At 46.8% G+C, this 24,583-nt stretch overlaps 1 protein-coding gene across 1 annotated transcript in view; it reads left to right on the forward strand.

Moving 5' to 3' along the window:
• The window catches only part of LOC124620087 (protein dachsous), a 327,560-nt gene that overhangs the window by 254,815 nt on the left and 48,162 nt on the right, over nucleotides 1–24,583 (forward strand). The window contains exons 18-21 of the mRNA XM_047146756.1: nucleotides 4,186–4,434; nucleotides 6,149–6,440; nucleotides 16,532–16,846; nucleotides 19,810–20,095. Coding sequence (XP_047002712.1) covers nucleotides 4,186–4,434; nucleotides 6,149–6,440; nucleotides 16,532–16,846; nucleotides 19,810–20,095 — 1,142 coding nt within the window. The remainder of the gene's footprint in view (nucleotides 1–4,185; nucleotides 4,435–6,148; nucleotides 6,441–16,531; nucleotides 16,847–19,809; nucleotides 20,096–24,583) is intronic.

Raw genomic sequence — 24,583 nt, forward strand, 5'->3', positions numbered from 1 at the left:
ACGGAGATGATAGATAAGCTCCAGTGGAAGACTCTGCAGGAGAGACGCTCAGTTGCTCGGTACGGGCTTTTGTTGAAGTTTCGAGAACATACCTTCACCGAGGAGTCAAGCAGTGTATTGCTCCCTGCTACGTATATCTAGCGAAGAGACCGTGAGGATAACATGAGATAGATTAGAGCCCACACAGAGGCATACCGACAGTCTTTCTTTCCAAGAACAAAGCGAGACTGGAATAGTAGGGAGAACCGATAGAGGTACTCAAGGTACCCTCCGCCACACATCGTCAGGTAGCTTGCGGAGTATTGATGTAGATGTAGATGTAGAACTGTCCCTGGCGAACACAACCGTGAACGGGACTAGCACACGGGACCAGGCATGAGAAGATACGTAACCTAACACACCTTGACCGACACTTGTACTGTCGTAATTGTCGTAGTTTCCTGACGAATGGATGCCGTCTTCATCCCCTCCTCAGGATGCACTGGATAGAGGGGGAGGCCAACTGAAGCGAATCGCGCTTCACCTCTTTAGTTGCAGCACCGGCGCTAGGTTGTCTGCCGCTGTGCGGTACATTGATTTTATTATCATTGCGGCGCGTTAGCTTCGCGCCGCTGAGCGAAAGATGCCTGACAAGGGAAAAAGTAAAGCAGTCGCGAGTTAAGACGGTGCATCCTCCTGCGTAAATGCGTGCCGGGTTGCGGTCGGCAGTGAATCACTTCCTCGCGCCGCGAAATTTACGAGCGGCGCGCACACCGGCGCTCGTAAACGTCCCGGCCAGTGCAGTGCAGTGCAGTGCCCGGCGCGCCGCCGCTGTCACCCCGGCTCAGCTGGCGGCCGCGAGCGCATTCCGCCCGCCGCTCTCTCTTCACAGCACTCGCGGGCGCCCGCTCTCTGCTGTCGGTGGCCGACAGGGGGCCTGCGATTAAAGGTACTGAGCGCAGTTCTCACTGACCACTCCTCGCAGTGTGCTGTTTCCGCTGCCGTTCTGACTCGATTCGTGGATGTGCCGTGAAACTCACGAAACAAGATTTGAGTCAACGTTCCGTCCTATACTTTCTTGCCTTTCCTTAAAACACAGCCGGTACGTCGGATGAGAAAATAAGAAAAATTCTACCACGGCCTTCTCTGAAATATGTTTACGTTCGTCTGTGAACATTAAACTTCAGACACCTTACTCCTCCAGATGTTTTCCTTATTTTCATTTATTTATATAGTTGTCTTCTTTGCTTGTAGTTTTGTTACCTAGCAGCGGTGCCACTGAGCAACGTAGACTCACTTTCGGCGAATTTTCATTATGATTTTTTGTGGGTAATAGATCGGGTAGGAAAGAATTATAATTTTTTCTGAAGATAGTATTTCAACATTCTTCTCATTCTTGTTAGAATTATAAAACTCTGTGTCGCAAGAATATATGCCGTTTGGTGTTTCTGTATTTTTTCATCCGTTGCATTTTGGTCATTTAAATTTTTGGTGGGCTGTATCGTACATGAAATTGCTATACGTAACAAATCGTTCTTTTTAGGAAAAGTTTTAATTGGACCGTAAATAACTACTGATACTGAAGTAAGCCAATTAAATATTGAAGTAAATATAACTTATATATGTTAGTACTAAGTTTCCACGTAGGGGGAAGTTGAAAAAAAAAAAGCGAAATTCATAATGAAGTTATTTAATTAGTTTTGAACAGAATACGCCTAAATCAAAATATAACTGTAGCCTTTAGTAAAACATTTGTAACACGGGTACTTAAGACTGTTCAGATGTGTTTGGGCGCAATTGTCATGAGCCCAACCCTCACAAATTTGGGATTAATCCAGTCTTTTTCGTAGGCTGCATTGGTCGTAAGACGTTCTTTCCTGTAGTGGATGTTCTCACATGCCTAGTATTCCTTGGAACAGTATATTTCTCACTTGCTCCGCCGATTGTTATTTGGAGAAATGTGACTTTTTCTACTACTTCCTTTATGTTATTTTCATTCCATTTATGTCGTGATTTCTCCATATCTGCTTCTTAAAGGTTAAAAAAGCAAAAATTATATGTGGTTTTCCGGTACAGCCCTAAACTTGCGGTAGCGTTCTCGCTTCGCACGCCCGGGTTCCCGGGTTCGATTCCCGGCGGGGTCAGGGATTTTCTCTGCCTCGTGATGGCTGGGTGTTGTGTGCTGTCCTTAGGTTAGTTAGGTTTAAGTAGTTCTAAGTTCTAGGGGACCACAGCAGTTGAGTCCCATAGTGCTCAGAGCCACTTTGAACCTAAACTTGCTTTTTCCGATAGAACCTGATTGCACCTCTGTGTAGTTTAACGTCACCATTGTTATAACTTATTACATTGTCACAACCTATAATATCGACAATAACAGCTATTGGATGTAAAAACGCAATAAAATTATAATATTACTCACTTGCAAACAGAACACAACAGTCCTCTGTTAAGTTCGTGCACCGGAAAAGTCATTAGAAGTAGATGACACGCACAGTTGTTTTGATTCTAAATCGCGTTCGTCCATAATTCTCACTAGAGCGGCGCTTTAGGTGCCCCACTTAGCACTAGAGCTGTTATCAGATACAATCCGCTGCCGCGACACTGTCCGACCTTCCACTACTGCTTTATTTACCAGCCTCTCATTTTGAATTAATTGGCCTAACCTTTGAGTACCTTTCACTGTAATTAAGATTTCCGCGATCAAGACCAGCGGATCAGGCGATGCTGACCGCTCGCCATATCATTCTCTGCCAAACGGCGAAACGGCGTCGTTTAGATGTGATACGGAGGGGCACTGGGGCCAACTCACGGCTCTCGCAGCTGTTGTCAGAATGCCGGACCTTGGAGCCGCTGCTTCCCACTTAAGTATCCTCTCACGTGCCTAAGAGGACTTTGTTCCAGCCCCCCCCCCCCATGAAGTAAAATCCGCGTCAGTACTGGGAATTGGTTCCTCCACACTGAGAGAGAGAGAGAGAGAGAGAGAGAGAGAAAGAGAGAGAGCGAAGGAGAGAGCGAGAGGGAAGGGGCGGAAGACGCTCAGTGCTCTGCTACTGGGGCGGACACATTGGAATGGAACATTTGAAAATCGTCTAAACTAACTGATGGACTGGATTTCTACACCGGCACCAGAAGGTCATCCCATAAAGAAAAGGTGCATTATGCACGATTATTGTACTTCCTCCCAGCTCAGACTAAGTAACGAAACAGTCCTCACTGTCAGGTGTTTGTTATTTATAGCTCGGGCATTACTTGGCTGTGAGTATGATACTGAACGTGAACTAACACATATGTCTTTGTAATCAGACGAGAGCTCTTGTTGAACCCTTGTTTTGTTCGTCCTCTTTATATACTCTGCAAGTCACTCTACAATATATGGTGGAGTGTACTTAATAGGAACGTAAGCGATTTGCATCTTGTTCCATTCGTATACTGAGGTATGAGAATCTGTATGCCTCGATATGCTGTGTAATCGCTTTCACTCTCGCCATTCCTACGACGGAAATAGCAGAATTGGTAAGTGATTTTCCTCGAATACCGATTCTCTAAATTTATCAAATGGTTCAAATGGCTCTGAGCACTATGGGACTTAACATCTGAGGTCATCAGTTCCCTAGGTCTTAGAACTACTTAAACCTAACTAACCTAAGGACATCACACGCATCCATGCCCAAGGCAGGATTCGAACCTGCGACCGTAGCGGTCGTTCGGTTCCAGACTGTAGCGCCTAGAACCGCACGGCCACTCCGGCCGGCCTAAATTTATCGCAAAGGATCTCCGGAGCACAATGTCCCTGTCTTTCAGAGATTCACATTTAAATTCTTTCAAAGTCTCTGCTGCACTTGCATATGGGCTATGCTGACCCGTTACGTTCCTAGCAGAGCTCCTCTTAATTCGTTCGGTAACTGTTCTCGTAATTTCTCAACAGCGTCACACACGTACTTCCATTCTGAATGAATTCGTACTACCTACTAGCTCCCAAAAACACAGAATCACTACTTTATTATTTTAATGCTTGCCCTTCCTAAAATAAATGATGTACAAAAGATCTCGAAATCCTGTTACGTTACAACTACTCAGCTGAGAAGCTGTGTCCCGAGTGGGCAGCCCCCTGCTGGTTTCGCCACTTGTGCACAGCGGCTCGGCAGGCGGCAGTGGAGGCGACGCCAGGGGACAGAGTGTGAGTCGTGTGTGTGTGGGGTGCCGCAGGTTGTTCGACTACGAGCGGCAGCGCTCGTACAGCTTCCAAGTGGTGGCCACCGACGGCGGCCGCTACGACGCGCGCTCCACGCGCGTGCCCGTCACGGTGTCGGTGAGCGACGTGAACGACAACGCGCCCACCTTCACCAGCCACCCCTTCACGGCCGTGGTGCCCGCCTACACGCAGCCCGGCCACGTCGTGGTGCGCCTCACCGCAGAGGACGCCGACGCCGGGGCCAACGGAGAGGTCGTCTTCGGGTACGTACCGTGTACTATGCACTGTTAAGACTGCGTGGAGAGCCAACTGGCAAACCCTCACTGTCAGTATTTTCTCCTGCGTACCGTTGGACTGTATTGTTGTGAGGAGTGTGCAGAGTCAACTCCGACTGTACAACTTCGTACTGTTGATACAAAAAGTATTATCTACAGCCTGCTTGATTTTGGGACCATCACTCTCCACATCCTGCTTTACGTCTCATTAGACTACATGGTTGTGAGAAACCTGCAGAACCGACTATCACTGCACAGCCTCGTTGTACAGTAGGTACGAAAGTACAACTGTCAACCTGTTTGATTCTGGGATTTCGTCGGTGTGTATATTTTTCCCTACGTCCTCTTCCACTTCATGAACACGAGAAACTTGCAGAACTGGGGTACGTTACTACCCCAATAGCAACACTCATCTACTGTATTTATTATCTCATATCCTATCCTAAGTCTCTCAGCATCGCCCGATTTAATTCGACTACATTTCGTTAACCTTGTTTCGCGTTTTATTTCTTTTAGTATCGTCCTCTTAAGACACTCTCCGTACCGTTCAACTACTCTTCTAATCCTTTTCTATCTCTTACAGAATTACAATGCCATCGCCACAGCTCAAATTTCTATTTCTTGTCCCTGAAATATAATTCTGGCTCCGAATTTTTCGCTAATCAGTGTATACACTGAATAACATCGAGGGCAGGCTGCATCCCTGTCTCACTACCTTCTCAACAACTACATCCTTTTCATGCCTTCTTGTTCCTGTACAATTTATAAATAACCTCTCGCTCCCTGTATTATACTTCTGCTGTCTTCAGAATTTCAAAGACATTATGGCAGCCGACATTGTCAATAGCTTTCTGTGAGTCAATAAGTGCTCTGAACGCGGTTTTGCCTTCCTCTGACCTATCTTGTAAGGTAAATCGTAGGACCAGTATTGCCTCGGATGTTCCTACATTTCTCCGGGACGAAATCTTCCCAGGGGTCAGCATCCACCAGCTTTTCCATCCTCCTGTAAATAATTCTTATCAGTATTTTGCAACCATAACTTATTAATTACACTCACCCCTATCAGCGCCTTTTTCTTTGGAAGTGGAATTATTACCTTCCATATCAAGCGTGAGGGCATTTGCCTGTCTAATTTATGTCGCGCGGCAGGTAGAATGGCTTTGTCACGGTTCTGCTTCTCAAGGATATCCGTTGTTCATGAGGAATGTTTTCGTTACGGATGAAACCAGATAAGTTGCGTTGGTTCCAGCATTGTTTTTGTACGGACATAGTGTGGAGTTTTTGTTGATGAGGATGAAACAAACAGATAACTAGTTGATGTCTGGGTTTAAATAAGGAGTGGGATTTGCTCGTGTTGTCGATGTAGTGAATATTTTCGTGTGACAAGCTCGTTTTTGTGTACACGAAAGATCCAGTGGACACGGAGCAGGCATTTTTTTGTCTTTTTCTGCTTTTATTTATTGGCTTTCGGAACGTGGCCATACCGGTGCCGTAGCACTGGAAATGTTATACTACTGTTTGTTTTGACAATTGAGAGTATACATTAGTCTAAGTCGTATCCTGGTATGAAGTTACAGAGGCTTAAGAAAGGACAGATTCCGACACAAAACAGGTTTTATGTGTGCAGTATACCGAAGCAGGTGGCGCAGGATTAGACGGAGCAGGCCATGCAGTGTGTGAGTGTGTGCTGTGTCGTGCGCAGGTTCGCGGGCGTCCCGCCGGCCAAGTTCCGCGTGAACCCCAACACGGGCGTGGTGACGGCGGCCGACAGCCTGGCGGGCGACGCGGGCCGCCTGCTCCAGCTGCACGTGCTGGCGCGCGACAAGGGCAACCCGCCGCGCTCCAGCGCCGGGCTCGTCGAGGTGCGCGTCGCCGACGCCCACGGCGCCGCCGCCGCCGCCGCCGCCGCCGAGCCGCCCAGCCTGCGCTTCCACAACGCCTCCTACTACGCCTCCGTCGTCGAGAACGCCGCCCCCGGCACCGAGGTCGTCCAGGTGAGTCTCACGTCCCACTCTGAGTCTCTCCCAGCCGCGTCGTGTGCTGACACACTGTTCACAGTGACTGTGCCCCGGAATTTGTTGTAGTCGCTCCCCTTCTAATGAGTTACACTGTTTTGGCACTCCGATAACACATTTTTGAAGCTATACGAAACGTCCTCTACGCTATACAGGGTGTTACAAAAAGTTACGGCCAAACTTTCAGGAAACATTCCTCACACACAAAGAAAGAAAATATGTTATGTGGACATGCGTCCGGAAACGCTTACTTTCCATGTTAGAGCTCATTTTATTACTTCTCTTCAAATCACATTAATCATGGAATGGAAACACACAGTAACAGAACGTACCAGCGTGACTTCAAACACTTTGTTACAGAAATGTTCAAAATGTCCTCCGTTAGCGAGGATACGGGCATCCACCCTCCGTCGCATGGAATCACTGATGCGCTGATGCAGCTCTGGAGAATGGCGTATTGTATCACAGCCGTCCACAATACGAGCACGAACAGTCTCTACATATGGTACCGGAGTTGCGTAGACAAGAGCTTTCAAATGCCCCCATAAATGAAAGTCAAGAGGGTTGAGGTCAGGAGAGCGTGGAAGCCACGGAATTGGTCCGCCTCTACCAATCCATCGGTCACCGAATCTGTTGTTGAGAAGCGTACGAACACTTCGACTAAAATGTGCAGGAGCTCCATCGTGCATGAACCACATGTTGTGTCGTACTTGTAAAGGCACATGTTCTAGCAGCACAGGTAGAGTATCCCGTATGAAATCATGATGTGCTCCATTGAGCGTAGGTGGAAGAACGTGGGGCCCATCACCGACAATGCCTGCCCAAACGTTCACAGAAAATCTGTGTTGATGACATGATTGCACAATTGCGTGCGGATTCTCGTCAGCCCACACATGTTGATTGTGAAAATTTACAATTTGATCACATTGGAATGAAACCTCATCCGTAAAGAGAACATTTGCGCTGAAATGAGGATTGACACATTGTTGGATGAACCATTCGCAGAAGTGTACCCGTGGAGGCCAATCAGCTGCTGATTGTGCCTGCATACGCTGTACATGGTACGGAAACAACTGGTTCTCCCGTAGCGCTCTCCATACAGTGACGTGATCAACGTTACCTCGTACAGCAACAACTTCTCTGACGCTGACATTAGGGTTATCGTCAACTGCACGAAGAATTGCCTCGTCCATTGCAGGTGTCCTCGTCGTTCTAGGTCTTCCCCAGTCGCGAGTCATAGGCTCGAATGTTCCGTGCTGCCTAAGACGCCGATCAATTGCTTCGAACTTCTTCCTGTCGGGACACCTTCGTTCTGGAAATCTGTCTCGATACAAACGTACCGCGCCACGGCTATTGTCCCGTGTTAATCCATACATCAAATGGGCATCTGCCAACTCCGCATTTGTAAACATTGCACTGACTGCAAAACCACGTTCGTGATGAACACTAACCTCTTGATGCTACGTACTGATGTGCTTGATGCTAGTACTGTACAGCAATGAGTCGCATGTCAACACAAGTACCGAAGTCATCATTACCTTCCTTCAATTGGGCCAACTGGCGGTGAATCGAGGAAGTACAGTACATACTGACGAAACTAAAATGAGCTCTAACATGGAAATTAAGCGTTTCCGGACACATGTCGATATAACATCTTTTCTTTGTTTGTGTGTGAGGAATGTTTCCTGAAAGTTTGGCCGTACCTTTTTGTAACACCCTGTATAAACGATGATCTCGCGGCGATATCACCGAATAAAAAGTTATCGGCCTTTAGGTCGCGTCAAATCGCTGTACAGGGTTAACCTGAACTGCGCCGACAAAATTTCGGACGTTGTTGGTGGGTATTTTCTTAGTACGGTATTTTGATGTAAGGGACGTACGGTCTCCGGTGACACGTAACAGAATAGTTACATAAAGACTTCTCACGCACGTTTGTCTTTGTACCAGAATTGCACTCCAAACAAGTGTACAACAGAGCAGCATCGAAGATACGCATTGCCTATCTTGTTTGGAAACAAACTTGTTCCATTAACTTACTTTTTTTTTCTTTTTTCTTTTTTTTACTGTCCGCTTTACCCTTCGTCCTCGAACTTGTTCGATTGTGTTTTGCCCTTTTTTCCCGGCAGTGTTAGTCTATGTCAATAGTGAGACGGACCTGATGCTACTTTCGTTTATGCGGAACATTCGCCGTGCAGTACAATGTGCTAGCGTCTAGTAGGTTAACACATACACATACGAGGGTCACTCCAAAAGAAATGCACACTATTTTCATAAAAAATACAGTTTTCATTCTGCATGTGTGAAAGTTTTACAGTGTGTAGATACATTCTTCCCGCTTGTTTTCAAACCTAGTTCAACCGGTTCCCGTGAGTGGCGCCGTCACAGCATGGCTTCAAGGTGGCTGCTACACTTGACGTTCGTCAGAAGCAACGTGCTGTCATAGAATTCCTGTTCTGTGAAAACAAGACAGTGGGAAACATCCATAAGAGGTTGAAAAAGGTGTATGGAGATTCTGCTGTCCTTCGCAGTATAGTTAGTCGGTGGGCAAGCAGGTTACATGATGAAAGCGGCCACGGCAATGTTGAGGATTGTCCTCGCAGCGGCAGACCTCGTACTGTATACACTACAGACAGTATGCAGAGAGTTAACGAATTGGTGACTTCTGACAGACGCACCACAGTGAACGAATTGTCACGCTACGTTGGGATAGGGGAAGTAAATGTTTGCAGAATACTGAAAGTGTTGGCGTTAAAAAGGTTTGTGCCAGTTGGGTTCCCAGGATCTTGACAGTGGCTCACAAAGAAACAAGAAAAACGGTTGGAACATTACGAGAATAGTGGAGATGAATTTCTTGGAAGAATTGTGACAGGTGATCAAACATTGCTCCATCATTTTTCACCAGAGACGAAGAGGCAAGTCAATGGAGTGGCATCATGCAAATTCACGCAAGGAAAAAAAAAATTCAAAACCACACCTTTTGCTGGAAAAGTTATGGCTACGGTGTTTTTCGATTCCAAAGGACTCTTGCTTGTGGACATCATGCCAAGTGGAAGCACCACAAATTCTGATGGATACGTGACGATACTGAAGAAACTTCAATCTCGACTGAGTCGTGTTCGACCACATCGGCAAAAGCAGGAAGTTTTTTTGTTGTTGCACGACAATGCACGGCCACATGTTAGTCAAAAAACCACGGAAGCGATCACAAAACTCGGATGGACAACACTGAAATACCCGCCTTACAGTCCTGACCTGGCTCCATGTGACTATCGTCTCTTTGGGAAACTGAAAGACTCTCTTCGTGGAACAAGGTTTGAAGATGATGACTCCCTTGCGCATGCTGCCAAACAGTGGCTCCAGCAGGTTGGTCCAGAATTTTACGGTGCGGGTATACAGGCGCTGGTTCCAAGATGGCGTAAGGCAGTTGAGAGGGATGGAAATAATGTGGAGAAATGAAAATATTATTCCTAGAGGATGTATCTACACACTGTAAAACTTTCAAACATGTAGAATAAAAGATGAATATAAAAAAAATAGTGTCCATTCCTTTTGGAGTGACCCTCGTATTTACGAAGATACTCCGCATGTCGCATGTTGGTTGGTAGTTGACGATGTGGAAAAATTGGAAGTCGGGATCTACCTGTTCCCCTGCTTCTATTGTTTGCAGGACGCCTTGTTTGAATAAAGCAAGCTGTGTTTCACACTAGTGGTGTTTCCCGAATCTGTGCTGATTCTGTAAGAGAACCTTGTTTCTCTCCGGGAACGATATAATATTTGAGCTTATGGCGTGACTTTGGGATCCCGTAGCAGACGGACGTCGACAGGTTGACACAGCTGGTTAGGACCAAAATACCTCGACACTGGTCGGGGTTGCGCAGTCCTGAGGCACGAAACGGAAACACTGCTCGACGTTCCGCGAACACTGCATAGGCTAGCACTGTCCAAACCTTCCCGTCCCCTAGCTGTTCGCTATACTGCTCCCTTTGGCTTGAAACCTGGAGCCCTTCGCTTTGCGAAGATCTCGATCGGATGTTCCGGCATCCCCATTACGGGACGACAAGAAGAAAACGAGCCACTACATCTCTTCATCTAGAAGCGCGACTCCCGTTCTGTCTCCAGTACTTCCCAGCTGGCAAAGACTCGCGGAACCTGGCGGTACGCTCAGACGGTGAAGTGTTTTCTTCGGACGAGGACGACAGGCCGCTGATAGGCCGCGCAGAGCTACCCTCAGCGGACTACTCGCGCCGCCTCCCGGCAGTTTCCCGGCTGGGGTGACGAAACCGGCTGAGCGGCGCACTCGCTTTGTGCGGCGCGGCGCCTGCCTGCCGCAGATGGTATCTGCGGTTAGCGCGCGAGCCGCGCTGTGCCAGTTGCCCTCCCCTTCGATGTCGCCCTTATCGCGCGCGCCTTTTCAACATTTTTGATTTAAGATCCGCGAACGGCGCCCGTAATGGAGTTCCCTTGAACTATGCTTTTGCTTATTCGTCATCAACCGGTGCAATAAAGTTGGAGCCGTGGTATTAAACGCTCGTAACTCAGCCGGCGGCTCGCGTTCTTCGGCGCGGCCGCTTTACGGCGGAAATTAAGCAGATACGATCCCGCGAGGCAGCGGGGAGAGCTCCCGCGCGTCTGACGCATTCCTGCCTCCCTCGTACAAAGAAACCAATGTTTGGGTTGCGACTTAACTGAGCCCGCGACGTCTCCCTCCGCGTTTAAGCTATGCACTCGGCTGCACATAAACTCCGAGCTTAATGAGGTACACGGACAGTACGTCAGTAAAGACGTGTTGCACACTGCGAAAACGCTATGTTAATTTCAGGAACGCATTAAGCTCGACTCCAAAGGAGACTCTGCGGCTACTGAAACAATAACGCTGACACGTTCTCTGTGATATTTGTCAAGCAGGTGAATGTGGTCTGCACAGTGTAACCTGCATAGTAAAATTTGTTACACGGCCGGTGTCCTATGTAGCTTTCAATTTCTGGCTGCCTACTAGAAGATAAGACCTAAAGTTACTGGCATTAATGTGGAAACTGTACAGGAAATTTATTCATATACTCATAAAGGTAGAATGCTTACAGTTAGTGCTGCAGCCATCACTTCGCCACGCAGGTTTTCTGAAGAGTTATTTAACTTGCCATTAAGCGTGGTAATAGGTGGAATTGAATAAATTATAACTTATTACATTTACGTAATAGGCAACATCGCAGTTTACCACCGTTTTAGACAGTGAAGAAAGTAAATGTCGAATGCAGGGTGAACCAGAACTCCAGTGATGAACTTTAAGAGATAGTTAACACATATCTTCGGAGTATTTTGGTATTAGGCATCCACGGTCTCTGGCAGCTCTTTACAGAGTAATAATGTAATTACGATGTATTGGGTTTGTTGCTGCAATCGCCCTTATTGCTGTAAAAATATTTTCGCAACAATCTAGAAGCTTGTAACCAAAACGTACAGCACACAACACAGGGTAACGCAACAACTCTCATACGTGATGCGGTTGCCGTCAGTGCGGAAACAACTCAGCGTAACGCCGTTCTCGTGCTGTTCCACTGCCTTCGCTGAACTTACACAAGCTTCGTGTCGGCCACCACTTCATCCACTTCATCATTAGACCTGTCCATTCAGCTGTGTATCATTGTTTGCGTACAAATAACACTGCCGGAAAAACGAACCCAAGATGGAACCGACCAGTACTGAGTACAAGCTTGAGAAGATGGGTACTACTGTTTCGAAATAAGGTACGATAACTGAAAGGAAACGGAGACATACCGTCGACACTTGCAATGTTGTGCACTATTTTCAGTGCAATACACATACAAAGGTAGTTGGTCAAGGAACGAAAAGAAATGCAGTAACTTTAATGAGCTGCCAGACACCATGGACCTTATATCAAGCTACTCAGAAGCTAACTTGAACAACGTCTGATAGTTCGTCGGTGCAATTTTGGTTCGCCCTGTGGAAGAAAACATCAAGCAGCACGTTACTCACTTGAATATTGCGTGTCTGTGGGAAAATCGTTTTATATCTCGTGTAAGAACTACAAAGCAGGATGGATCGGAACAGAACAGTGAAAGGATCTTGTTCTATTCAGACTCTGGTTTATCGTTCAACAATACAGGGTGTCCCAGAAATGGTGCAACGAACTTTGAGTGTTTTTAGAGGGTATCCTTGAGGAACAATTCGAGGACAGGAACCCGTGTCCGTAAACGACATCTAGTGACCAGTGACACTACGGAATCTCGAAGTTATATGCGCCGGCGCTTGCCACTAGCCCACCCCTTTGGTAGCAAACGTGACTTTGCAGATTCAAATGGCTCTGAGCACTATGGGACGTAACATCTGAGGTCATCAATCCCCTAGACTTAGAACTACTTAAGCCTAACTAACCTATAGACATCACACACATCCATGCCCGAGGCGGGATTCGAATCTGCGACCGTAGCAGCAGGGCGGTTCCGGTCTGAAGCGCCTAGAACCGCTCGGCCACAACGGCCGGCTGACTTTGCAGATGATGGACCGTAGGCGCAACACCTTTCAGTGTTGTTTGCTATTGAGTGGTGGCGACTGATTGCCGCAATCGAAGGTGAAGAAGATGGAGCTAACTGCTGCGTAGAAAAGCCTTCCCTCCTATGAATGCTTTGCTCTGTTCCCCAGGGCATGACGGCTTCGGACATACGTTTCAACCCACAATTTATTTTTCTTCGGGAACCGCCTAAAATCTACAGTGTTTTTCGATGTACAGGAGAAAAATAAACAGCAGAAAAAACCCATCTCCGAAACCATAGTAACAGAGTATATCACTCACAGGCAGCAGCCGCCTCCATCTTCTCCGCTGGCGATCGTGGCAAACAACATTGCGAGGCTTTCTGTCTACGGTTCGTCCGCAGCCCGTGGTCGTGCGGTAGCGTTCTCGCTTCCCACGCCCGGGTTTCCGGGATCGATTCCCGGCGGGGTCAGAGATTTTCTCTGCCTCGTGATGACTGGGTGTTGTGTGATGTCCTTAGGTTAGTTAGGTTTAAGTAGTTCTAAGTTCTAGGGGACTGATGACCATAGATGTTAATTCCCATAGTGCTCAGAGCCATTTGAATCTTTGTCTAAGGTTCGCCAGCGTGCAAAGTAGCGTCTGCTCCCGAAGGATAGCTTAGTGGCAGCCGCTGGCGCATGTGGCTCCGACGTTCAATAGCGTCGTTGGATGACGTTTCCGGGCACGGGTTCCCATCCTCGATTTATTCCTCATGTCACCCTCTACAGCCCATCTAAGTTTGTCGCACCATTTCTGGCACAAAAAATTGGTTCAAATGGCTCTGAGCACTATGGAACTTAACTTCTGAGGTCATCAGTCCCCTAGAACTTAAACCTAACTAACCTAAGTACATCACGCACATCCATGCCCGAGGCAGGATTCGAACCTGCAACCGTAGCGGTCGCGCGGTGCTAGACTGTAGCGCCTAGAACCGCTCGGCCATACCGGCCGGCGCTTTCTGGGACACCCTGCATTGGTGCTTGCATTGGTTGGGAACTCACGATTTCCATACGAACATGGAATTGAAGGGTTCGGGAGGGCTTACTCAACGCCGTGTAGGATTTCGTCAGTTCCACGCGACTAGCGCCCGAGAGGGCAAAAACATTGTTCGCTCAGCCCTACAGCATCTTCCAGCCACATCACGTCCCTTGAGGCAGAAATGATCCTGTTTGAACAACCCAGGTATACACGTGGATAGTGTGACGACGACTGAAACAGCACTGGGTGTTACCCTGGCAACCATTGTCGCAGCTTCCGTTGGCCCGGCAGCAGAGAGAGATGCGCAGATAGTGGTTCCCCCAACGACAACAGTAGGCACAGCAGTGGCACCATGTCATTTTTTCAGACGAGTCCTATTTCTGTGTACAGCGTCACGATCAACGTATCCGTATACAGAGAATCCGAGGAGAACGAATGTTGCCAGATTCCATTCGTCATCCACGAAATCTCTGTTTAAATACCAAATTATCACATGTAGGAACCAATTCTGGAAACAGCTGACGGCGCGCGAACATCACTTAATTCTCTTCTGGGAAACAGTTCCACGTCGCCGACTCTGTGTGCACGGGGAAGAGATTTCCTTGACCGGGTGGTTGCAGTCAAGGCGCGTAAAGACCGGCATGCCGGAGTTGGTCGTCCAGGCTCGCTAAACGCGATGCGCGCCGCAGTAACTGTGCCACCGACGGATCTCCGGTTGCAGCTCCTCCGCAGAGCGGAGAGTAAGGGGCGGTAATTGGTCGTGGGAGGCGGCGAGGCGGTGTGTCGCCGCGGTCTGCCCGGCCTCGCAGCGGCCATAGCCGCGCCGCCTTTATTGCCTATAAGGCACCCGTAACGGACGTCTCGCTTCTCGCCTCAGATTAATGCTGACCACCTTAATGCAGAGTACGCTGACGTTAATTACGCCCAGAGCTACGGCGTCACCGGACTCAACGACTCCGTAAAGCGCGCCGCGACGATTCCAGCCGAGTGCAGTCCCGGACCTTTTCTGCATAAACGTACTCCCCCCCCCCCCCCCCCCTCCGTCCCAGAAACCGGCAATGAGCGAGGAAAGATATGGGAGGATAGGAAATGAGATGCTAATGCAAGCCCCTAGCAAACGGTTTTCCATGAGAGGAGAACGTAAGGTCAGGTCACGTTCTACGATCAATACTAATTTGCAGGACGTGCCTCAGATCAATTACGCAGTGCTCCCGATGCTATCTCGAGAACTGATCGGCTATGAAGGGAACGCGGAGCTGACCGCTAGAGTTTTGAAATCGGTATCTAAGACGCATGACGTCACTGCTGTGTTATAATATTCAAACAGTAACGAACACTGTCAAGGACTTTCCGCGACTGAACTGCATAAAATGATATGTTTGCTGATTACGTCTTTCTTATTACCGTCTGAACCAGAAATTTTCTCGGCAAATTTCACTGACGAAGACTTCTCAGATTATCAGCCGAGTGGCAGCGTCGTATTGTATCAACGCTACAGAAAGGTTTTCTGTTCGTCGTACTCAGGCGAATAGGGGTAGGAAACTGACAGAAACGTTCATTCGAAATTCCACTGCCACTCGGCTGACATTACGCGACGTGTTCAGCTGATAACAGAATTTCAAAAACATTGGCAGAGTATTAATTCTCTCCTGCACATCGTATTGGGGTGGCTCAGCGGTTCTAGGCGCTACAGTCTGGAACCGCGCGACCGCTACGGTCGCAGGTTCGAATCCTGCCTCGAGCATGGATGTGTGTGATGTCCTTAGGTTAGTTAGGTTTAACTAGTTCTAAGTTCTAGGGGACTAATGACCTCAGAAGTTGAGTCCCATAGTGCTAAGAGCCATTTTTTTAGATGCCCCTACCTATGGGTTTTATACAACCCGCAACGCCTTCAAATACAGCAAGCAAGATATTCATAATCTCCTACTTTATATGCAAACTATCAGTCCTACAGAAAAACGGACAGGGCCTTTTTATAGTAAATATAATGTACTTGAATTCTGTGTGGGGTGATACGTTTTCGGTAGAGTTCGTAGTTCTGAATTATTGGAGAAAAACGTATAAAAGTGACCTTCAAACCGTTTTTATTGAGTTACTCGAAATCTGTGACCTCTAACGAAAACATATCCCAGTGCAAAATTTAACTGCATTAAATTTCCTACAAAACTGTCCCGTTCATTTTTCTGTAGGACTAGCGAGCGAAAGAATATGAAAAATCTCGCGCGTGGTGTCTAAATGTGTTACAGGTTGCATACAACCCGTAGGTAGGGGCAACTGAATCACCGTGTGTACCTCAATACCGATCGTTCCTCCTGGGGTATCCTGTAGAATACCTGTCTACAATTAAATAATATTTGTTTGCAGGTACATGTCTTTAGTCTTAGTGCACACTGAAATCATCGCACCACGTAATGTTTTGGTTACTGAAGCGTTATGCTACGGTACTGTTGGAGCTCGAGTTCAAGGTGTACGAGGACTACAGACGTGTCCTTAAATATCAGTTAGATAAGTTTATTTTGTAGTTGTAGTCGGAGAGCCGACTCGAGTCTGGTGGTGTCGGCAGGTGTCGGCGGTGCGCGCGGACGGCCGGCGGCACAACATCGCGTTCAGCCTGGCGGCCGGCAACGAGGACGGCGCCTTCTCGGTGGACGCCGGGTCGGGCGCGGTGCGGGTGCGCGACCCGGCGGGGCTGGACTTCGAGGCGCGGTCGCCGGCCGAGCGGCGGCTGGTGGTGGCGGCGCGCTCCGAGGCGCACGCTGCCTACTGCCCGCTGGTCGTGGTGCTGCGCGACGCCAACGACAACGAGCCGCGCTTCACGCAGCCGCAGTACTGGGCCGCCGTCTGGGAGGGCAACTCCAAGGGCACCTTCGTCGTCCAGGTCAGCACGAAGCTTCGAAAATTTTACCGCTTCCACTCACACCTGACGTAAAAATCAAAGTAGTTGTGGTCGATATGTGTACGTCAAAAAAAAAAAAAAAAAAAAAAAAAAAAAAAGGAAATATGGAGGTTACCACAGGCACCTAGCCGGTCAGTGTGGCCGAGCGGCTGTAGGCGCTTCAGTCCGGAACCGCGCGACCGCTATGGTCGCAGGTTCAGATCCTGCCTTGGGCATGAATTGTGTGTGATGTCCTTAGGTTAGTTAGGTTTAAGTAGTTCTAGGGGATTGATGACCTCAGATGTTAAGTGCCATAGTGCTCAGAGCCATTTGAACAGGCACCTAAATTACAGTGGACAACAGATGCACAGTGGAAAACAAAAAAAGGAATGCAACAGCTAAACGCGATTTCACTTAATGAAGGCAAGCACTAGTCAACAGGCCGTTAATCAGGCTTACAGAGAAATAAAAAAAAGTCAAGTCATTCATCTTGAGCGCTCTTCTATACGTCTCTCAGAGCTACACACCTTTGAAATCAAACAAAAGCCGTTTTGAAACGATGGAAATGTAGCTTCGGAGAAGACTAACGTGGGCCAGACGTAGGAAAAAAAGAAGAAAAAAACAAACATTGAGGATGTTCTGAAACATGTCAGTGAACCGTGAAAACCGTACAAACTATCGAAAAAAAGTAGAAAAAGCTTTGTTTTCACATATTGAGGCACAAAATGATTTTACAGATATGTTGCAAGGAAAAATATTGGGAAAGAATACCAAAATAGAAAACAGTCGAATATGTGCTGCAAGTAACAGAGTGCATCATTATAGAGAAATGATGAAAGTAGCACAAAGTAGGCGAGAATGCTTGCAGCAACAAGCCATAGCCTTCAGAAGAAGAAGAAGAAGAAGAAAAGATGATGATGATGATCATTATGATCATGATCTGTAGGACTAGAATACAAAATGCCTACTCACAGTAGCAAAAAATAAAGCACTTCTGAAATTTGTTAACGTGCACTATAGATTCATGTATTAAAAATTATTTTCTAAAGGTATTAGTCTGGAGTATACGGAAGCGAAATGTGGACAGCAAATAGTTGAGACGAAAAGAGAATACAAGAGTTATCAATGTGGTCTTACGTGAGAAAGCTGAAGTTTACAATAACATTTCAACTAAGTGATGATGGTCGAAGTAGAGAGGATATAAAATGAAGACTGGCAATGGCAAGGAAAGCGTTTCTGAACAAGAGAACTTTGTTAACATTGAGTATAGATTTAAGTGTCAGGAAGTCGTTTCTGAAAGTACTTGTACGGAGTGTAGCCATGTATGAAAGTGAAACATGGACTATAAATAGTTTGGACAAGAAGAGAGTAGAAGCTTTCGAAATGTGGTGCTACAGAAGAATGCTGAAGATTAGATGGGTAGATCACATAACTAATGAGGAGGTACTGAATAGAATTGGGGAGGAGAGGAGATTGTGGCACAACTTGACTAGAACAAGGGCTCGGTTGGTAGGACATGTTCTGAGGCATCAAGAGATCACCAATTTAGTATTGGAGGGCAGCGTGGAGGGTAAAAAGAGATGAATACACTAGACAGATTCAGAAGGATGTAGGCTGCAGTACGTACTGGGAGATGAAGAAGCTTGCACAGGATAGAGTAGGATGGAGAGCTGCATCAAACCAGTCTCAGGACTGAAGACCACAACAACAACAACAACATCATCAAGTAAGTGATGATGAAGCACACAATCGAATTGGGGAGAAAAGAAATTTGTGGTACAACATGACTAAAGGAAGTGGTAATTCGAAAGGACACATGATACTCACCAACGAATAGTCAGTTTCCTAACGGAGGCAAGAGTGATGACTCATAACTGTACAGGCAGACCAACGCTTGACTTCGTTAAGCAGTTTGAAATGGGTGTGACTTGCAGTACCTATGGTGGCTTGAAGAGGCTTACTCGAGATGCGGCGAGAGCTGCAACAGATCATTCTTCGGACTGAAAACAATAACAGAAGCAGCAGCAGCAGCAGCCCATACGTCACAGACTCTATAGGTCGAACAACGCACGTAACGTGCGTTGTCATAGTAAACCAGAGAACACAGACTAGGGAAATATTTTGGCATATCATGTGGTTCCTCAGTTTCGCCACTCACTGACCTAAATAATCTAGACCTGTACGTGTAAAGGAGTAATGACAAGTCACTAATTGTAAACAGATATAAAAGGTTAGTCCGAAACAGATTTTAAACTTTAATTTTTGTTCTGTTCCACTAGGCTTGCACTTGAACATTTTTTATTTATTTATTTATTTTTGTAAGGATGGGCAGTGTGTGGCAACAACTTGTAATGCCGGAAAATATGTTCCGTGAATGTGTCTAAAAGAAATGAAATGAATATGGTAATGGAATGCCCTTGGTGGAATATAAGTCATGGGACGAGTAAAGGGAAGAACCCACCAAATTGTCAAGGCGTTGGGTCGGCCATAGGCACATAAACAAGACAGACAACGTTGATAGCCTTCCGATACATACTTCTTCCTTCCAGCCATCAGCCACCCTTCTCCAGTACCGTTCCGCATCTCCTTTCTCCCCTCGTTCCCTTCACTTGACGCACCTGTATACCCCACCTGAACTGCAGCACGATGTAGTCACCCAGGACGATGCATCTCTGTAGATCTACGTGTGTGAATGTACACGAGTCAGCACCACACTTGTTTGGTTAGTTCTTACCTTTGCCTCTTCCGTCACAAATAACAAGTAGTGTGATTATATTGATGTTAGCGACTGATTTGGAGATTGGAAGGAGTTGTTGGTGATCAGTTCTGATTTATTGCTCTGTCCAATTATAATTGTCACAGACCTTTTGACTTTCTCGATGACACAGGTGATGAAGATTGTAGTAACCTATGTAACCGCTGGATCCGGTCGCGAGCAGAGGCTGACGGCCACTTCTGACCGGCAGGTCTCGGCGACGGACGCCGACAGCGGCGCCAACGGGCAGCTGCAGTACCACATCGCCGACGGCAACCACGACAACGCGTTCGTCATCGAGCCGGCCTTCTCGGGCGTCGTCAAGACGAACATCGTGCTGGACCGCGAGATCCGCGACGCCTACCGGCTGACGGTGATCGCGACGGACGGCGGCTCGCCGCAGCTCACCGGCACCGCCACCATCCGCGTCGCCGTCGTCGACGTCAACGACAACCAGCCCACCTTCCCGCCGCACAGCGTCATCACCGTCAGCGAAGGTGAGCCGCGCGCCGGCCTCTCTCGCGGCGCCAACTTGCGTGTGCACTGGCCCAGGACTCGAACCAGCTCGGAATGCAAGGTTCATTAAGAAAATAGCCCCCTAGCCTCTGGTTAAAACCATTTGTTCGCGATGTCCTTTCTTCGAGAGCCCTAGTTGAGCAAGATACGCACCAGAGCTTCTGTAACATTTGGAAAGCACGAGAGATCTGGCGGATTTAAAGCTGTGAAGGTAGTTCGGAAGTAGCGCTCGGGTATCTCCTTCGCTTAGACCATCGCCAGAGAAACACAGAGGAGCGAGTCCCAGTCGCCATACAGTTCAAATCTGTAAGGAAGTTCTAAAACAGCACACCCTCTGCTGCACAGAGGAATCTTTATCCTGGAATCTTTCAAGTATTCATTTATGCGATTGACACATTTATATAATGCTGCAATACAAATAAGGCAACGGCCTTGCCGCAGTGGATACACCGGTTCCCGTGAGATCACTGAAGTTAAGCACTGTCGGGCGTGGTCAGCGCTTGGATGCGTGACCATCCAGGCCGCCATGCGCTGTTGCCATTTTTCAGGGTGCACTCAGCCTCGTGATGCCAATTGAGGAGCTACTCGACCGAATAGTAGCGGCTTCGGTCAAGAATATCATCATAACGGCCGGGAGAGCGGTGTGCTGACCACACGCCCCTCCTATCCGCATCCTCCACTGAGGATGACACGGCGATCGGATGGTCCCGGTAGGCCACTCGTGGGCTGACGACGGAGTGTAATACAAAGAACAGCGTCGAAGAAATAACGTAAAAATCGTACGTAATGCTTGCGAAATATCAAACGTAGTGTGTGAGTGCAGTGAAGACTTGTTAGCAGATCACAGTTGGCCACTTGTATAGACGTCGATAGAAGCGAAAGTAGCGTCGGGAACCATTAGGGAAGTACTCGTAGGACACTCCTCTCCTTCGTAAGAGGCGTTTAGGAGAAATGATATTACGGAAACGAGCACGTAACTTTGTTAATACTCGTAACGTTTCTATCAGCCGAGATATTGAAGCGAGAACGGTTTTTTCTCGAACGCCATACTTTTTACGTTTCGTGAAGGTGGGCCCCCACAGTTCGTAAATATTAGAAAAAAACTCCATAGTTCACCGCTAAGAGTTGCCAATAAATATTTCTGTAATACAATTTCAGTCCTCAGACCGTCGTCAGGTGTTAATACCTGATGATAGTCTGAGGGCTGAAACTGTTTGTAATAATAGCGGCTGTTGACAGTGAATTAGATTTTCAAATAATTACGCCTTTTAACGGTATTTCAAAACTCTTGAAATTAGTGGTACAGTGAAATTATGTTGTTAGTGTTGGCGCTGGAACTGTTGCAAAATAATTTGAGAGATAGGACAAAATTTAGAGTCGAGATGCCCGGAATCCGTTCTTCCTCTGCGAACACCTTCGCTCTTCTTGCTGTATGCAACTACGGAGTCTCGCGTGAGAGGCCTGTTTAGCCTCACGAGTTGCAAACGCATTTAAATCTCACCTAAGTGAAACGATAGTTTAGAGCTACTAATTTAAACGGGACCGCATTTGAGGTGCCCTCAGTCTACAGCAGATCGAGTGTAGCCTTCGGCGTAAGCGATAATGTGACATCTTCCTCAAGGCTTCGTTATCTACCTTCCTCTACAGAATCATCGCTCGCCGTTTACTGGGTTATCGGACCCTCCCACTGTGTCAGTTTTAACTGACTCCCGAATGCCCTGTTTCATTTACAGTTTTACTGTAATTTTTAACGAACACTGTGCGAATCGGCTTCGCCACTTCCGGCCTCCTTTATCGCCCCGTTTCCAGGACATCTTCCGAGGCAGAGAACCTTGAAGCGGCGCAACGACAGCGCGAAAAACAAAAACAAAAAACACCGTTACATGTGGGTGACAATAACGAGGCGTGAAAAAGGCGTAAAATAGCTCCGCACAACAGAAAAAGGCGCTTCCACCACCCGATAAATGTCTTCTCCGGAGATGTACGCCGAGTTCAGGACGAAAGCAAAAAGAGGAGGAGAAGCGAAAGTCAAATTGGCTGTGTGAGTTAGTTCGCCGAGCCGGCTCGCTCGCTCCCTTCACTCATTCATTTTCCGCGTGCGGTGGCGGCGGCGGCAACGCAATAAATACGTGCTTCGTTTGTCGTCGACGTACGCGGGATTACGGCGAAGCGCGGGACTCGAGCGTTACGGCCGCCCGCGGCTGGCTGCGACCCTCGACTCGGCGTTCGCAGCCCGCGGCTGGGTTTATTTGCGTCCGCCGCGCGCCCCCTTATAATCCCAGCCACGCACGTAACGGCGGGCAGCGTTCAGCTTGTTAACAACAGTGACTCTTCAACTATTATTTCAACATTTTAAATACTGCTCAAATCTACCTTCAGAATGAGAAATATTCGCCATGAGCTACGATACGCTTGCACCTGCGGTCCGCAACAACGGCACGGCGTTCGAGGAAATCCAATGCGAGGCCTTTGTACGAGCGATTGTCTCGTTCCGGCGTTTTGAGTCCTTATCCGGCAGACATCGTAAGAGGCGTCGAACGAATTCACAGGCGATCTGCTAGGTTTGTAACGGGTCGATATAGCCCGCACTGAAGTGTTACAGAAATACTCTGTGAACTTAAATGGAAATTCTTGGGAGAGACACGACAAAGTTCTCCCGAAAGCCCGTTCTCTAATTTACGAGTATTACTAAAGAAAAAAAAATTCCCTGAAACGAAATGACCGTGTGGCATTAATGACTGGCAATGTTCGACCGCCAAAGGCAAGACTTCTGTTTGATGAAAATTCGGCGACTTTCGCCTCGATGAAATGAGGGAAAACGATTAAGACGATACGGACACCTAGTTCGCCAGTGATGAAAATCCCAGACCAAGTAAGGAATCAGACCCGAACCTCACTACTAGAGGGAGCGCTATTTTTACGTCGGACCTGCTTACCACCCCCTTGTAGCCGATTCTTTCCTCTTCAATTATGCTTTCATCGGCGAACATACTTGCTGTCATTATTTTTTTCCTGAGAAATGCTCTTAGCGCCAATTATTTTAGCACCTTGTTAAGTTCCATGTTTTTTTAAATATAATTTAATAAATAAGTATATACTCCTTTGTGATGCAGTTTAAAAGTCTCCTTTTTTATCATAAGAAATGAAAATTATTTTTTCTTGTGAAAAATAAATTAAAATGTTCTTAAGTGAAAGATGATGGGAAAATATGTTTTCTCGGCCGGTAAGGATGATTACGTGACGTAAAAAGAAATTATTTGCGGTAATTAAGAATATTAAAAAAAAATAAACTCAGACAGTAACTGCTTCCTAATAGTAGAGCTTCTGTACTTCGCCACAGCACGTTCCATATGATTGTTGAACTTTTAACCTGATTGTTATTTTTAGGAAATCTGTGTACCATAAAGCTAGGCTAATTTGCCCCTTGGGCGGTAGCATTGCTCCAAATATGAAATAAGTTATAAGCCTGCCTAACACCTATTCTAATAAACATTTTGGAAGAGTTTTGATTCTGTCCAACAACTGACAGTTTCTTCTAGCTCATCTATATGAGTTATTTTGTCACTCGCTAATTGTAATTTTCTGTCAATCAAATCTGTGCTACTGTATTTTTCAAGTAATTTTTTCTCAAGAAAAAGTGGTATTTTGCTACCAGAAAACTACTTCAACATAAGCCAATGACATTGATTTATGTGTAGAAATATTGTCTAAATCGTACCCAAAAACTTGTAATCAATACGTTACCTATCAATCTATGATTGAAAGGAGCAACTTTGCACCACTGACAAAGTGGATCAAAGAGTTGCTTTGCTTTAGACCTATTCCGCTTGGAAAGAATTTAATTACATTTGAAACGAGTACTACTAAGATATTAATGGTGTTACAGTATGGTACTAGTGTAAACAGGAGCTAGGACGTCGCCAAAATGCAGTTTACAGCACTGAAAATCTGAAAGAATACCTGGAATCCGTAAGAAATCATACTGTCACGGGATCCTGGACCAGTTACTATAATCAGTCATAATGGTCAAGAATCTAAGAGTACCTGCATCGGTTCGATTTAAACTGAAAAATTACATAAATGTAACGCTGGATAAGGTAGAACACAGATTAAGATTTATCTGAAGAGTGGTATAGATTCCAATGAAGGACGCCACTAATGGAGCTCATGCTTGAAATACCACAACATGCTTCTATACCCGTGCCAGGTACATACGAAGAGAAATCCCCGACAGTGCTTGATTGTTCTAGTGATGAAGACATATTAGAAGAACAACTTCTTGATGAAATTTGGGACGAAGATTGGGAATCATACAGAAGAAATGAGATTGAAGTCTTAGCAGCATCTTCTGAGAATGAAAGGAGCCTGTCAAAACTACAGGAAAAACTGAAACAACCACCAAAGAGATTGGCGTTTTTATAGTTACACATTATGAAAATAAACGTTATGCTAGTGTTATTGAAAGTTTT

This window comes from Schistocerca americana, chromosome 6 (genome assembly GCF_021461395.2).
Source record: "Schistocerca americana isolate TAMUIC-IGC-003095 chromosome 6, iqSchAmer2.1, whole genome shotgun sequence".
NCBI lineage: Eukaryota > Metazoa > Arthropoda > Insecta > Orthoptera > Acrididae > Schistocerca > Schistocerca americana.